The following is a 15,549-nucleotide window of genomic DNA, read 5'->3' as shown; positions in this document are numbered from 1 at the left end:
GAACGTGACGTTAACGGTTTTAAATCAGAAGCAAATGGACTCTGTGATGACTTTCATTTGTTCCAGTGTATATTTCAGGTATTCAGCAGGTAAAAGGCATTGTTCCCATATCAGGAAGTCAACATGATACAAATCTAACCACACACAAACAGATAAGTACCAGCATAAACAGTAGAGAGAGAACTTATTTACCTGTCTATCCTAACTACCAGACTTTTCTACCACAGAGGAAGACAAGTTCACAGCACAGATATTGCAGAACCTCAGAAACCATAGCCAGTGATACAGACCTAACAGTCCTAAAGGCAACAGTTTGGACGGAAGCATATGTGATATATCCTTCACAAAGGCATTTCATATACAGTATAACAGTGCACAGACGGTAATGCACAGGGCGGGAGGTCCAGAGTCAGCAGTGACTGAAAAACCAAACAGTTTGACACACAAACTAACAGAAACTGCTCAAGTCACTGAGTGTTGCGCAGTTGGTTGTAACAGAAACTGCTAAAGTCACCGAGTGTTGCGCAGTTGGTTGTACACATGCTCCAGGATCTGAGCGTACGCCTGGTCTTTGGGTGCATGGCCACTCAGAGAAGCCTGAGGATGAGAACATATAAAAAGCGTTTGGGTATAAATGAAATGTCATGTAACCTGTATTATTGAATCATGATAGTAATTTATTAGTCGTGTGTGTGTGTACAGGAAATAAACTACATCTGACCTTAATTTTGTCCAGTATTGAGGTATTAGGACTCCACATCTGACTGAAGTGCACCAGGTCTGGAGCTGACCTATAAAACTCCACCAATAGCATCTACACAAGGAAAGTAAGACGCGTTTAAGCCTCGAGACATCTTTTTAATAATCTAATGTATGTGTTCTCTATGACTAAAGGAAACCAAAGGACTTTTAGTGAATGACAAGCTTAAAGGGACAGTTCACCCAAAAATGAAAATTCTGTCCTCATTTGTTCACCCTCGAGTTGTTCCAAATCTGTATAAATTTCTTTGTTCTGACCACCATTGACAACCATAGCAGGAAAAATGACAATAGTCATTTATATAGTAGTCAATAGTCAATATATAGTAGTCAATAGTGCCCCAGAACTGTTTGCTTTCCTACGTTCTTCAAAATATCTTCTTTTGTGTTCAAAAGCACAAAGAAATTTTTCCTACTATGGTAGTCGATGGTGGCCAAGAACTCTTTGGTTACAAGCATTCTTCCAAATATCTTTCTTGAATAAATAAAAACAGAATTTTTTGGGGGGGATTAACTATCCCTCTAAAACGACTATTCCAGAGGCATGGAACTGTTGAGAAGCTTAAAATATAACATGCCGGTTCTTTTCATACCATCTCATTGAGGACGTCTGTAGTCAGGAAGTTGTCTTGCACGTACGTGACCTCTACAGCCACTGGGATTCCATAATCACTGGGCCGTTGCTATGTAGAAAAAGACAACAAAGAGTGAGCTTTCAGCAACATGATAATTATTGTCATCGTTAACTCACCCTCAGGTTATTCTAAACTCATTTTTTTATTAAATGAAGGGAACCATTTAGCATTATGTCCAACATCTCTCTTTGTGCTCCACAAGAAACAAAACCCCTACAGGTTTAAAACAACATGAGGGTGAGTAAATGACAGAATTTTTATTTTGGGTTATTCCTGGCTCTTACCTCTGGAGGTGGTACCACCCAGAACGGCGTGATGGTGGAGGCCACACCCTGGTTGCCATGGTAATATGGTCCTATAGGTAAGAGGAACACATGTCTAACTAACAAAGATTGGTCAATAAAAGGCAGTTTGTCCAGTGATCATTCATGGTCCTCCATTACGCACCACAGATAATCCCCAGACAGGGCTGATAGCCATTACTGCTCCCTTGTAGGCGTAACTGGTGATCCATTTGCGAATCAATGTCCTGCAGCGAAGGAAGGGCGGGGCCTCGTGGGTGACTGTGATACCATCCCACCAATGACAGTCCCCTCATGAAGAGATTTTGACAAATCTACGATCAAGTTTGTAGTTTTTGTATTAAACAACAAAGAATGCACCAAAATAGTAAAGAATAAGGATAGACTAACCTCTTCTTCGACAGCCGGGGCAGCGTCTTTATCAGCTAACCGTGTGCGGCAAGGGAATGCCCGTAAGACAGTCAGCACTGCGTGAAACACAATTATGAACATATAATGGATATTTTGTGCGTTTCAAACCTCTAATTTGCCTCTAAATTTAACACTTACGCTGTGTGTTAGTGTCCCATCGGCCCCCTAAGTACCCTACCACCTCACTTGTGGTCAGGTGACAGTGGAAATCCTGAGTGGAGGTAAGTAAAGGTTATATTGGCTTCGTGGTTATCTCATTTAGACATTTTTAAATCCTTAATATTGATCCTATTCTTAATGGGATAGTTCACCCAATAATATAAATTTTCCATCATTTATTCATCCTCGTGTTGTTCATAACCTGTATGAGAGTCTTTTTTCTGTGGAACACTAAAGAAGATATTTTGAGAAATGGCTCAGTGGTTTTGTGTCCAATGGAAGTCAACGGGGCCCAGTGTTGTTCAGTTACCAACGTTCTTCAAAATATATTTTGTGTTGTGCAAAATACGGAAAGTTATGCATGTTTGAAATGACACGAAGGTGAGTAGATGATTAAATAATTTTCCAGTTTTGGGTGAACTATCCTTTCGTTTTATTTCATACCATTAGCAGCAAGACGTTGCTGGAAACAGCTACATTAAAAGGCTGGAAGCGGTTGATCGCAGAAAAGGCAGAAAGCTCAACGAGGGTCTGAGGATCCCTGAGAAGACATGATGGTAAAAAATATCTGTGTAAGCACTGGAACACTCAAATCGACATTATTTTTTTATTACTAAGCAGTCTAAAAATGCTTTGGTTGTTTCGACCCATGGCTGGGTCAAATATGGACATTTTCTAAGTTAATTTAAGCCAACAGTTGGGTTTGTCCATATTATACCAAACCATGGGTTAAAACATCCCTGAGTTTTTCAGAGTGTACAGTGCTTTGCAAAACTAGCACAGAATACATTTTTATTGGACCTAAACAGGACGCTTTAGAGCAGTGGTTCTCGAACTTTTTCGTTGTAAGGCCCCCTTTGTGTTAAGTGCATCGCTTTGCGGCCCCCCCATATAAAGACGTATAATCTTAAACTTAGAATTTTTATTAAACCAAAAACATTCAGTTATACAATGATGAAACCTCAATTCTTTTGGTTTGTGGTGTCATTTTTCTGATGTTTGATTGCATAAAATCTATGATAAATTTCTATATTTCATAAAATGCCACAAATCTGTGGCCCCCCCTAGATCCATCTTGGGGGCCCCCAGTTTGAGAACCACTGCTTTAGAGCATCCGGCAGGTAAATTGAGTTGCAGTAAATGTCATCATGACTGCTGTGTTAAACTGTCAGACCATTAAAATGCACTACTAAAATTCAAACAACAATTTTACACCCCAGAGTTCTTTAAATACGCTGTATTTATTATCATGGGAATTACCTTGCAGCATCTCTGGTGCCAAGTGTGCAATACCTGACTGGAATTCTCTCTCTGTCTCTCCTCTGCAACAGACCAATGTCTGGAAGAAAAGATACAAACATTATAAAACAGAGCCATAAAAGGATAAAATAGGATAAAGCGTCCTGTTCTGAAATTAAGAATCAATGTAGTTGTGAATGCAGGTCTTAGGAGGGGGTCTCCTGCTCCTGCTGTGATGTTTATGTCATACCATGAAGCTCGGGTTTGGACTTTTTAATCTTGTCCTCTGTTGGCATAGCTGTCTTCCCCTCTTCCTCATCTTCATCGCCTATCTCATCATCCTCTCCTTCGCTTATCAGGCTCTGTAGCAAACAAAACAAATCTCACACAGAATAGCAGCTGTAACAGCAATTTGGCAAAAATGTCTAAATCATCCCATTTAAAGGGGCAATTTTCACCCAAAAATCACCTTTGACTTGTTCCAAATCTGTATAATAAATGTCTTCGTTCTGATGAACACAGACAAAGATATTTGGAAGAATGCTTATAACCAAACAGTGACTGGACCCCATTGACTACCATTGTAGGAAAAATGACTTAATCATTTTTTTGTTCTGTTGAACACAAAAAAAGATATTTTGAAAAATGTAAGACAGCAAACAGTTCTGGAGGACTTTAGACTACCATTTTAATTTTTCCTACTATGGGAGTCAGTGGGGTCCAAGAACTGTTTGGTTACAAGCATTCACCCAAATATCTTTCTCTGTGTTCAACCAAACAAAGACATTTATACAGGTTTGGAACAACTTTAGAGTGAGTAATTCATGACAGAATTTTCATTTTTGGGTGAACTGTCCCCCCTTTAATATCCTTTAAAATTCTTGTTCAGTATTCATAATGTCATCTGTTGCTCACCATGTCAGCACTGGGCTGGTATTTGTGTAGCCAGGTGGTTTTGTACTGGACCAGTTTCTGTCCACGGTACCGCACCGAGGCCCAGCCGCATCCAGACTTCTTAGCCGGGTTGACCAGCCGCTTACAGTGTGTGGCCCAAGCACTTGGGGAGTTAAAAATCTGCCCCGTCTCCACCCAACGGATCTTCCCATCTTTTAAAAGATCTCCAACAAACTTCTTACCCTGCGTCGGAGTGCATTAAAATACATTGTCCTAATACCGTTTTATCTCATCGCAATATCAATAAGGCATATTAAGCAAATATTATGAAAATTGCTGGACGGTACCAGGTAGTGTATGGTCAGAGCGCCATCTCCGGGCTCCACGAGACCGTCCTTTAAAAGAACCCTTAGTGTGATGCCTCTCCGGGTCAAGAGGGAACCTCTTCCAGATGATGCCTTCAGGTCTGCATCTTCAGTCCCACTCAACTCCTCATCGTCTTCATCGGCGCCCTCCTCGACCACCTGAGGGGATGACGGTGGCTCTGAGCCTGAAGACAATCAGACAGAAATAATGAATACGGTGCAGGGCAGAATACATTAACATGCCTTTATCAGGCAGAGTGAATTGCTTGATGCATGCAAATGAGGTGGAGTGATTTCTGCCGGGGACACAAAGACGATCCGTATGAGATGTATCTAGAAAGACAGAAATGAATTCTTTTCAACAAAAATGTCCAAAAATGACTGAATGAAAAGTAGATTTGATTACCATCTTAACATCAAGACTCGAGTCCCGTTACAGTACACCAAGTTAAAACAGCGTTTTCCCACAAACTTCTGCGGGCTATATTGTTAAAAATATATTTATAGGGGGAAAAGTCAGGACGGTGCACTCTGATCATGTGGGGGAAACTGCTTTTATTGTAGGACAAATATATATATATATATATATATATATATATATGACAACACAGCGAAAGCGAACAGATGGAAAGCAGTGACTGTCTGTCTGTGCCATCTGCGTTTTATTTCCTCACATTTAAGCCAAACCGCTGTGATACGTGTGTCGAAACGCTTCATCGCTCCAGTGTTTTGTTCTCGCTCATCTCCGCGGCCTAGCAATTATTAATTTCCCTCGCTTATTAAAAATAACATTATTTTTTTATTCTCACCCATTTCGCGGCAATCGTCGGCAAACGCTTTGATGTTTTTCTTTCGGTCACTTCAGTTCTGTGTTACAATGTAACACTTTAGTGCGCGCACTCCCCACCAGGATGTTATTCAAAAACATAAAATGAAGGCGTGTGCGTGTCTGCGGTGTAGTTTCCTTGTGTGGTGTTTCTTTAATGTCAATTCCCCTCCCCTTTTCTCCCTCCTACCCGTCCTTGTCATTTTCTCCCCTTATAAATTAACGGTGTTTGTGGCGATGGTCTTTCCAGCACGTGGATGTATTTGTTGTACGTTCATACGTCGGACGACACGTACGCGCGAAATGCTGCCAGCAAAATGGCTCCGATTGTTTGTAATCTTTTATATTTATGACAGTTTCGGATCCAGTTTCTGGTGGTCCTGGACCGCGGTCAAACGAACATTCAGCTGGGACTCGGACAGATGCTTGGGAATATGCGCGTGCAATATGAGAATTACGGTAATGAATGATGCGCGCTGACCCCTAGGTGGCGTCTTGAGACTAACTCTTTGTCATATGCCTGAATCAATCTGCAGGCTCCTCTCAATCTACCGGTAATAACAGTCTCTGAAGAATCTTAATAAACCAATAATAACAATTTATTATGCCAGGCAGGTACAACATTAATGAAAAGAATATAATTCAGTTTCAAATCATAAAAATGACCAGCAAGATAGAAAACAAAGTCATACCTGGCAATAAATACACACAAGGTAATTGTGTGGGAAGATCTGGCTACAGAGTGCTTCCCTGAGTCTTTCGCCAATGCACCTTATATACCCAGATGAAACAAAGAGTCAAATAAATTCAACGGTCATTGTGGAATTTAGTCTGTTTGGTTTCTCGTGACTGAAGAGAGCATCATCTCAATCCGTAAACAAGATTCCCTGAGAAAGCCAAAAAGTTGATCAAGTTAAAAAGCTCTAATACACTTTGTTAGGATTGAAGGAATTAGACCCTTTTACCCATCGCACCATGACCTTTGAAACGACACCAAACATTATGTTCAAGTCTTCACAACATGACCATAAGTGATAAAAACAGCATTAAATGTGTAAGCACATTTCCAGTGGTCAGAGCCCGAAGAGGTGAAAGGGAGGGGAGAGGTGTGATTACAAGAGGGGGTTCAGTTCCTAGGTATCGGCAAGCCCTGGGGAGAGGGCAGGATATCATTCCTCAGGATCTAGCAAGAAATGTGGGTTTTATTGCTTTATGATACATCCCCCAAAGTTTCTCCTGTTGTATGTTGCAACTCCACAACTCACCCAGTGTTGATTACTTCGCCAGCTGTTTTACAACAACCACATTTCATATTATTATGAGTTATAAATTACTATATAGGTGTAATCTTCTTATGGGGGGAATTCATTGGTGTTTGTTTAGATTTTTTAGGAATCATTTCTTGTATATTGGGTTTCTTATGCCCCCCTTCGACAACCTCTCAACAATAGAGTGCAAAAATGTAAAATGATAGTATAATTATGTGTAGAAAATTATCAATAAAATGAGAGGAAAGGATAAAAGACGTTTTATGATGATGGCAAACTAAAGTGCAACCTGTTGTTGTACAGTATATACAGATGAGTGGGTATATAGGACAGACTTGGAAAATCCCAGATTGCTGCATAGAATCCGTCTGCTAGTGATTGAACTCACTGATTTGCTCTAGCAGTGAAAGGCGGTTATTCAATCATTTCTTTTAAAAAGATGACATTCCGGAAGTTGGGAAATGAACCTCGAATTTCCCCATATGTGTTTGCGTGTAGTTTCTGTGCGTGCGTGCGTGCGTGCGTGCGAGTTTGTTTGTGGCAGCAGTAGCAATCTTCTTTGGAATGGGCGGGTCTCCGGCATGAATACACTGAATACAGGTGTGAGGGGGAAAGCCAGCAGAAGAGGACCTGGACTGACAGAAGTAGACACTTGACCGCAGGAGTTACAGTTCGTCTAGTTCGCGTCTTTTATATTCATGTCTTAGCAGCGCATGTTTTCTGCCATGTAAGACATTGCAAAGAGAAGTTTTGACAGTAATTCCTCTTGATTTAAAGTCGTTGTAGAACGTTGCTGGATTGAAATACTTTGTTAACGCGTTATTGGGAATATATTTTGTATTGATGGCAACGCCAAAGCGCACTGGACGCGCTAGATCTCAACTGCCACCGTGCTACCACGAAGGCTTTCTGGAAAAGAAGACTATAAAGGACAAGGTGAGTGAGCACGAGTGCGTGCTTATGCGTAAAGGTGAGTGCGTGCTTATGCGTAAAGGTAAGAACTTGCGCGCGAGTTTAAGGTTATTCATTAGTTTTTTTTATGTTACACGTCCCTAAATCCAAACTATGCACCAATGCATTAGGGTACTAAAACATGATAGTCTGGAGAGTTTATTTGTGTATTCATCTTTATAAAGTGTAGGGAACTCTCTTAATTAACTCTTTCGATTCACGTATTTTGTTAACACTAAATCCGTTACGGAAATGAACGGTTTAAATATGGTAACCATACGTTTACTATGGTCTCGCCACAATAGCTGTAGTTTAGTTATAGTAATTGTAGTACATTTATTTTATTGCATTAAACTAGGTTAATTTTCCTAAGGGTCGATATACTGAGTTAAATGTGGTACAGGGTATTGCCAGTCAAAAGGGTTCATGAAATATGACGTAATATAAATGCATGACGTATTTAGCTTACTTTAAATAGCTAAGAAATTTAAAGTTCTAAACTTGTTTGCATTAAATGAATTACTTGGGTTTACATTTATTTCAGCTGCTGAATTCATAAAAGCTTATGCTTCCCATAATTGTTGGTTATTATTCACTTTACTGTAAGCTGTGATCAGTTCATCTAGGTTGTAAGGGTCATTCCTATGGCACAAGGTACACAAGTTTATAGTTATACGGTTATAGGGCTAATCTTTAACGTAAGCATGTAAGTGTGGAGAAATGGTCCTTAGAAGAGATTAAAAATAAGGAAAACTGTTATATGGGTGACAAATGAGTGTACACGGGTGTTTGTTATAATGTCAACAAAAACTGGTTTGGTGGGGTATGTGTGTGTAAACACTGCAGTGATTTACATTTAGTTAAGATGGATGTTTAGATTATTTTCTTTCGTTTTACAAATGACTATTATCTGAAGTTGTGTTAATAATATTTTTTCTTTTTTTTTACTTCATTTTTGGTTTGTTAGGTTATGAATTAGATTTCAAATCAGCTTTGAATTAGGGTTTAATAGACAAATTAAAAAGCTCTGAGCTTAAGTTTAGGAAAATAATCAGGTAAATGCCATTTAACTTAAATTCATATTTGCATGCAGGCATGTTTAAAATGGATTACATCTAACAAGCATATTTTCTGAGATGATCTTTGTGATGGAAAGAATGTTCCATTGTCTCCTTCATTCCTTTCAAACTGGTTCAGTTTTTCCACGACATATTTGATAAAAAAGCATGTCAACAATGTCGGGCATACTCATTTCGCGGTGTATACATTTTCTTGTTTATTTTTAAATGCCCACTGCTCCGGGGGTACGTGTGTTCACTACTCTCTGGATGGGTTAAATGCAGAGGTCACATTTCGTTGCCTTGTACCTTCGTACATGTGCAATGACAATAAATTGAATCTATCTATCTAATCTAAAAAATGATTTTTATTCTTTTTTGGCACAGGTGGGTCGTAAACTCTGGACCAGTTTATGTGGAAATTCACTGTTTTTCTTCAATAGTACCAAAGACAATGTTGTAAGTGTTTTTCCACACTGAATTTTAGGATAAAGTTGCTAGAAGAGGCATTTCAAAGTGTATATGTTTTTATATGTGCATATTTGCTTTCAGTGTGATTAAATACGTGTTCATAGGCCCTCATACAAACTCATAGGCCTTTTATATGTTCATTGTATACACTGTATATACTACCATTGTAAATATATGTTTGTATTTAGTTGTGTGAAGATAATAATACCAAATAATAAAGAAAAATCAGCCAGTAAGAACCCAGCATAGGAAGTCCTTCAATATTGTTTAAAATGAGTACAGTTTTGCTTATTCTAGGGTGGCTAAATGTCTAAACCCTAAACCTTTGAATGATGGTGTACATACAAAGCAAAAATAAGATTATAACAATGCAGATATATAAATTAACATCATTTGTGTATGTGTGTGAATGCAGTATATAGAAAAGCTTGATCTGTCAAATCTGGTCTCCGTGTCTGATGACGGCTGTCGTGACCGTAAGCTGGATTCAGCTGGATTCACTCTGCACATGAAAAATGAAGATATCAAAATGATTGTGAGTGTTCTTCTGACCTCTCAAAGCCTTACAGCTATCTATAGTTATTTACACCGGGTAATAAAGTAATACAATATGATTGATCTTGTCCTTTATTGTATGATATTCAGGCTCCTTCTCTTGAAGCTCGAGAGCTGTGGAAAGGCTTCATACTATCAGTTACTAAGGTCAGTTGTGAAACGTGTTACACAATGTTTACACTAAAAACCTGAAATAAATAGCTGTAAAATGTGATGTTATTTTAACCATATTTCAATCTGTAAAAAAAGTAAAATTCTGTAAAATTACAGGTTTTTACATTATACGTGAAATATCTGTAAAAATAACATAATACTTTTTTTTACAGTGTACCACAAATAACTCCGTTTGCCAGTAAATGACAGAAATCAGTAATAATAAGAAAGTATGATATTGTGAATAACCATGATATAAAAAAACATGTGCCACAATGCTTACAAACTCCCTGCACTGATGTTCTGGTTGTGATTTACTGTCCAAAAAAGAAAGTAGACCAGATAAAAATGAATTTGACTGATAGCATTATTTATCAATTTATTTTTAAAAACATTTCAATAGATATCACATTAATATTCGCAAATTATTTGTGTAGCGAAAATCATGAAACGAAATTCTGATATCTTGACAGCCCTTATTCATAATGTCCCCTATTGCATACCTGTGTGATCTGTTTGAATTACTGATCTACTGTCATTTATGTTTGTGTAAACATACTGTAGGCATTTAACCTTCATGATATGGTTTTTTTGTGCTATAATAAATGCAACATTTGGGAAGAGATTTCTCATTCCTAGATTATGGTTTACTGGAACTTAAAAGGACAAAAAAAGGATTTTTTGAAGTGAGTGCTGAAGCGTACCGGTTTTAAGTACCCAACCCTAATAATAACACTGTTTCTGTCCCTTAGCTGTCAGTCCCTGCATCTCTGAACCTTCTTCCTGGTCAGATTCACATGATGAAAGAAGTCATTGGGAAAGAGAAAATAAGACACCAATCTTCTTCATCGCCCGATTGTCACCTCTATGTACCTGTCATTTCAGAAATGCCTGCGTAAGTGTTCATCACACCCTTCAGAACATTACGCTTTTGTTCAATGAATGAAAGTTCATGCTTGTGTTTTTCCAGGTGTTATTATAATGTTTCTCGGACGGAAGCTGAACTCAGACTGGAAAAGCACCCTGAACGGGGGAATCTACTGCTGAGACCCCGCAAAGAGGGGGCATCTTTTGCCATAACCACCCGAGAAGACGTCAACGGGTAGAACATTCATATCTACTCCATGTTGTGGGTCTATATATATATAAAACTGTTGCGAAGATAACTTGGTGCACAGGTGGGAAAGTAACCACAGTGAACCTTGAACTTTCCTGAAGAAAACATGTTACATTGTAGTCAGCGTTTTCAAGGAAATGTTTGTTGTTATATGAAGACTTTTGTAACACCATATGTTGTGCCCAACAGATCATTATTCAAACATTATCGTGTGTCTCGGAGGCCTGAAGGAGGATTCTCAATAGATATTGAGATTCCTGTAAGTATCCGAATTATAAACCACCACTATTATAGCAGTTTTGAAAGATTCAGGATTTTGTACAACATCATTTTCATTTGTGTTACTATTAAACTGAGTTTACCGACTGTAATGTGTCAGAGGAGAACTGGCACTCCCGGCTAGTCATCATTGGAGTTTTGGTTCCTTGACACCGTTGCCGTGTTGACGCGTGCTCACCGGGAGACTGCTGATATTAGATGAATTTGCAAATTCCATTAACGTTGCTTTTATTAGGATGGTCCTCTCTGTTTGTACTTTTTACACAAATTTTCCTCTTTTTCCTGGAAAGCTGTTTTTAAACAATGCAACATTGTAGACGGCCCTATATACATAAACTTGATTTGACTATTATTCTAAAATGTAAATTAAGAAATTTGGATATAAGATTAAGATTAACTTGGATAAAAACAGTTCAAGCTTGGGCCAGTCACCCATCTGAATTTTTTTTTACAGTCGTGTGTTGTTGTGCAAGCAAACAGGAAGTACTGATAAGTTAACTGGGTCACAAGAGTTACACATCAAACCTTTCTCAGAAACCACTGCAGAGATTTGGATCAAATCTGAGCAGCACTTTAATCCATGCGAAAAATATTTTTTACCCAAATACCCAAGCAAGTGTTTTGATGCCCACCACTAAGCCCAGTGGAAGACCCCTTTAGCTTAACCCCTTAAAGGGCAATATAGTTATAGAAAACAATAACAAGGGCATGAAGCAAACGTGCAGTATTCCTAGTTTATCATCACAATCGAATTTTGTTCTGTACTTTGTGTACACTGATGTAGCTAATTTGAAAAAATGTTGTTATATTTAATATGCATTGTTTGTAAACGCACAGATCCCCTGTAACACTTTGCATGACGTTATAAACTGCATGGAGAAGAAGACCAATGGTGTTTTGAAACCTTTCTTGATGGAGGATCACTATGAAGAGACTATCAGTAAGACCATTTTAATCGTTTTTTTGTGAAAGAAAGCTTCTGGCAAATAAAATAACAACACCAAAAGGTTTACTATAGTAAAATCAGAACGAAAAGTAAAAATGTCCGTGGCTCTGGTTGGTCTAAATATGTCAGTCATGCAGATATACACACCTGCTGGTAATATCGTGAGACTAACTGATGTTATGAAACAGACATTTTTATTTGGCATTCTTTCATTCACGTGTTTTTAGAAGCTGATTTGCTACTGGAAAATATAGACATGGGTTTACAGTCAAATTCAGCCAACTGAAAATCAGTACATCAGTACATGAGATCTTGGCTTAAATATTAAAAATAGAAAAATCATTTTTTGGTTCTTAAGAAAATCATAATTATTTTGGTTAATTCAATTCATAAAGCTTTGCTTAAAGAACTCAAAGAAGTCGTTTTAACTTCAGAACAAAAATTCCAGGAGTTTTTATTCGGTTTGTTTGGTCTCTGGAGCTAAATTGTGTGCTGCATCACAGCATTCCTGACTATAGCCTTGATGGTCTCTACTGTGTTTTTTGTCTATCAGAGTATTTTAAAGCCAATGAAGAGAATGGCGAGCTAACTGTCCATGATGCCACCAACAGCCATTTGGGTTCTCCACCAGCACCACCCTCGAAAGCAGGTATTATATCTTCAGAATGACCCTTTAGACCACAAATCGTTTTTTGATGTAATGTTGCTGAATCATGGTGTGTTTAGTGTTTATCCGTCAAGAAAGACGAAACATGTTACTTGCTTTTTTTGTGAGTGAAATATCAACACCAAGAAGCTTACTGGCAGAGGATCAACATCTGAATGAAACTAAAAATGGCACCTGATACGCTCTAAACAAAAGTGGTGCTATATAGCACTAAAAGTGGTTCTTGGCTCGTAATCATAGGGGAACCACTTTAAGTGCTATATAGAACCATATTTTGGTGCGTCAGTGGTTCTTCAGATGTTCTTTAGCGGTTCTTTGGGATGAACGAGTGCCCTGTATGGTTCTTCAGCAGTTCTATATAGCACATCACGAGCCAAGAACCACTTTTAGTGCTATGTAGCACCACTTTTATTTTTTAGAGTTTACTGAATAGACTAAAAAATGCCAGTCATGCAGACTGGTAACATATTTACAAGACTACGAACGAGGAAAAAAGGTTTGGTCACGTGTTTTAGTCACACGTTTTTAAAAGCTGTACTAATGGAAAATATGGGTGAGATATCGGCTTGAGCTTTTAAAAATACAGTGCACAGAAGATTAGTTACTTATTTTTGTTCATCTGATTCATAAATAAATAACTGATTAAAAAACAGATTCTTTCAACTTTTACTACAAAGTTTTGATGTCTAATGTGTTTCTTCATGTTTTTCACATATGATGAAGCCAATGAGGAGACTTTTGAGACGAGTGTCCGTCAGGCCACCAACAGCCCTTTGCCTTCTCCACCGGCACCACCCCCCAAACCAGGTAATATATCACCTTAAAACACCACGCTCACTTGAGTTAGTGAGTATGTAGTCTTAATAAATGACAAAAAATAAACAAGACATTTGAACTGTAACTGTATTATTGCATATTTAGTCAAAAGGGATCAAAGAGCCGATTCAGACACACCGGAAAGCATCTACCTCAATGAACCAGGTAAATGTGAATCGAATTCTTCAAGCATGTCAGGGTTTACAGTTCTCGTCTCCTATGGCTTTAGTTTGATTGATTGATTTTGTTCTTCAGGTTTGCCGTGTGAGTTTAGCGAGGATGAGGATGAAGTAGATTTTATGTGTGCTGGACCTCCTGTAGTGCCACGTCAACCAGGTAAAAATGTCAGCCTGTCCGAAACCAACTCCGGTCCGGATTTATTATGACTTTTTCAAACGGACTGTTTCTAAATTATTCACAGATGCTGTTAAAAGCATAATAATATTTTCTTTTCACAGTGCGATTGCCTCATCAGAATTCTATGCCCTCACTTCTGAACACATGTGAGTTCACTTCGACGTTATCTGGCCGTATTTTATCATAAATAATAAATAAGGAGATTTTTAAAAATGTAAATAATGTTTGGGTTGGTTGGCTGTGCAATCATTAAAGCTTAGTTTAGACTTTTTCAAAGCATTGCTGGTTTTATCTGTCATTGTTTTTCGTCTCTTTAGATAGAAGCATTTGTTAAAGTAAATGTTCTATTCTGCATACTGTAGTTCAAATGCTCATTGCTGTACTGTGACCACTTCCCCTGCTTCCAACCCAATGTGTACAATAACACAGATCATTGGATTTACTATTAAGTTACTGTCTGCTTTGATACAGGTGGTGAAAAAAAAGCGTTGAAACCCCCCGGCTACCCAAACCGTGTTCCCCGAAGCCAAAGTGTCTCAGACATGTTTGAGAACAAATCTCAGCAAGGACCTCAACCTCCAGGCAAGTTGACATATTTTATGGCGCTACTGTCGCTGTTATTGTCTGTCAAAATAAAGAAACATTTCCTCTTTGTGGAATCAGAAACCGCTAACTCACTTTGGTTTCGCCTCTTTCAGCCTTTACAGAGGAACTCAAGCTGTTATTTAAGAACCGACGAGCCATTCCGGAATGATCTCATGTGGTATATTAACAGTGACACTTATGGTTGTACATCTATACCGGGAGAGATGGATCTTCGTCCACATCAGCAGGCCAGGATGGAATTGGCGGGAACTCTGAACTCTTTTATAGACGCTGACCGTAAACCACTGCTTTGTGTGCGTGTGGTCATCATAACTCGTAACAAATGATGTGTTTCTCTTGTACTGTAGCTACTTATTAACTTACTGATAAGGGATTGATCAGAAATCAGTCACATGAACAGTAAAGAGCATGTGAAGTACAGTAACAATGTTCTGACTTCCTTAATGTCAAATAGCTGGCCTATATTTCTCTTTTACGCCTCTCTGATACACAAATCTTTTCCTATAAAGATCAAAGTGTTGTTTGTTGAGCTCGATTGTCAATCTTTCATATCGTCTGTTGTTCAAGAGAAAAGTTGCAGGTCTTCTTTATCTGTGTATAAAATTGTAAATGTTTTTCTGTGTAAACCGATCACTGTTTTATATGTTTTAAGAACAATACATGATCGCTGAAATTGTGTTGTGCTTGTTTTTGTGCGACGTGTTACACAAATATG

At 38.4% G+C, this 15,549-nt stretch overlaps 2 protein-coding genes across 2 annotated transcripts; one reads left to right on the top strand and one right to left on the bottom strand.

Moving 5' to 3' along the window:
• Positions 1 to 54: 54 nt before the first annotated feature.
• mpnd (MPN domain containing) lies at positions 55 to 5,936 on the bottom strand. The gene is made up of 13 exons (XM_057356885.1): positions 5,574 to 5,936; positions 4,747 to 4,949; positions 4,421 to 4,642; positions 3,756 to 3,867; positions 3,527 to 3,605; positions 2,711 to 2,807; positions 2,246 to 2,318; positions 2,087 to 2,163; positions 1,842 to 2,010; positions 1,679 to 1,749; positions 1,353 to 1,442; positions 722 to 814; positions 55 to 597 (listed from the first exon to the last, which is right to left on the bottom strand). The coding sequence occupies exons 1-13, from the start codon at positions 5,575 to 5,577 to the stop codon at positions 511 to 513; spliced, it is 1,377 nt and encodes a 458-aa protein (XP_057212868.1). The 5' UTR covers positions 5,578 to 5,936; the 3' UTR covers positions 55 to 510.
• Positions 5,937 to 7,419: 1,483 nt separating this feature from the next.
• On the top strand, positions 7,420 to 15,487 carry stap2b (signal transducing adaptor family member 2b). Its single transcript, XM_057357500.1, has 15 exons — positions 7,420 to 7,794; positions 9,255 to 9,326; positions 9,754 to 9,873; positions 9,984 to 10,040; positions 10,799 to 10,941; positions 11,017 to 11,148; positions 11,353 to 11,422; positions 12,280 to 12,382; positions 12,942 to 13,037; positions 13,779 to 13,862; positions 13,977 to 14,036; positions 14,127 to 14,207; positions 14,330 to 14,374; positions 14,700 to 14,810; positions 14,927 to 15,487. Exons 1-15 carry the CDS (start codon positions 7,702 to 7,704, stop codon positions 14,980 to 14,982), a joined length of 1,323 nt encoding a protein of 440 aa, XP_057213483.1. The 5' UTR covers positions 7,420 to 7,701; the 3' UTR covers positions 14,983 to 15,487.
• Positions 15,488 to 15,549: the final 62 nt, after the last annotated feature.

The sequence above is a fragment of the Triplophysa rosa genome, linkage group LG17, assembly GCF_024868665.1.
Source record: "Triplophysa rosa linkage group LG17, Trosa_1v2, whole genome shotgun sequence".
Lineage (NCBI taxonomy): Eukaryota > Metazoa > Chordata > Actinopteri > Cypriniformes > Nemacheilidae > Triplophysa > Triplophysa rosa.
Note: the sequence above shows the minus strand (reverse complement) of the source record. Positions and strands in the feature narration are given on the sequence as shown.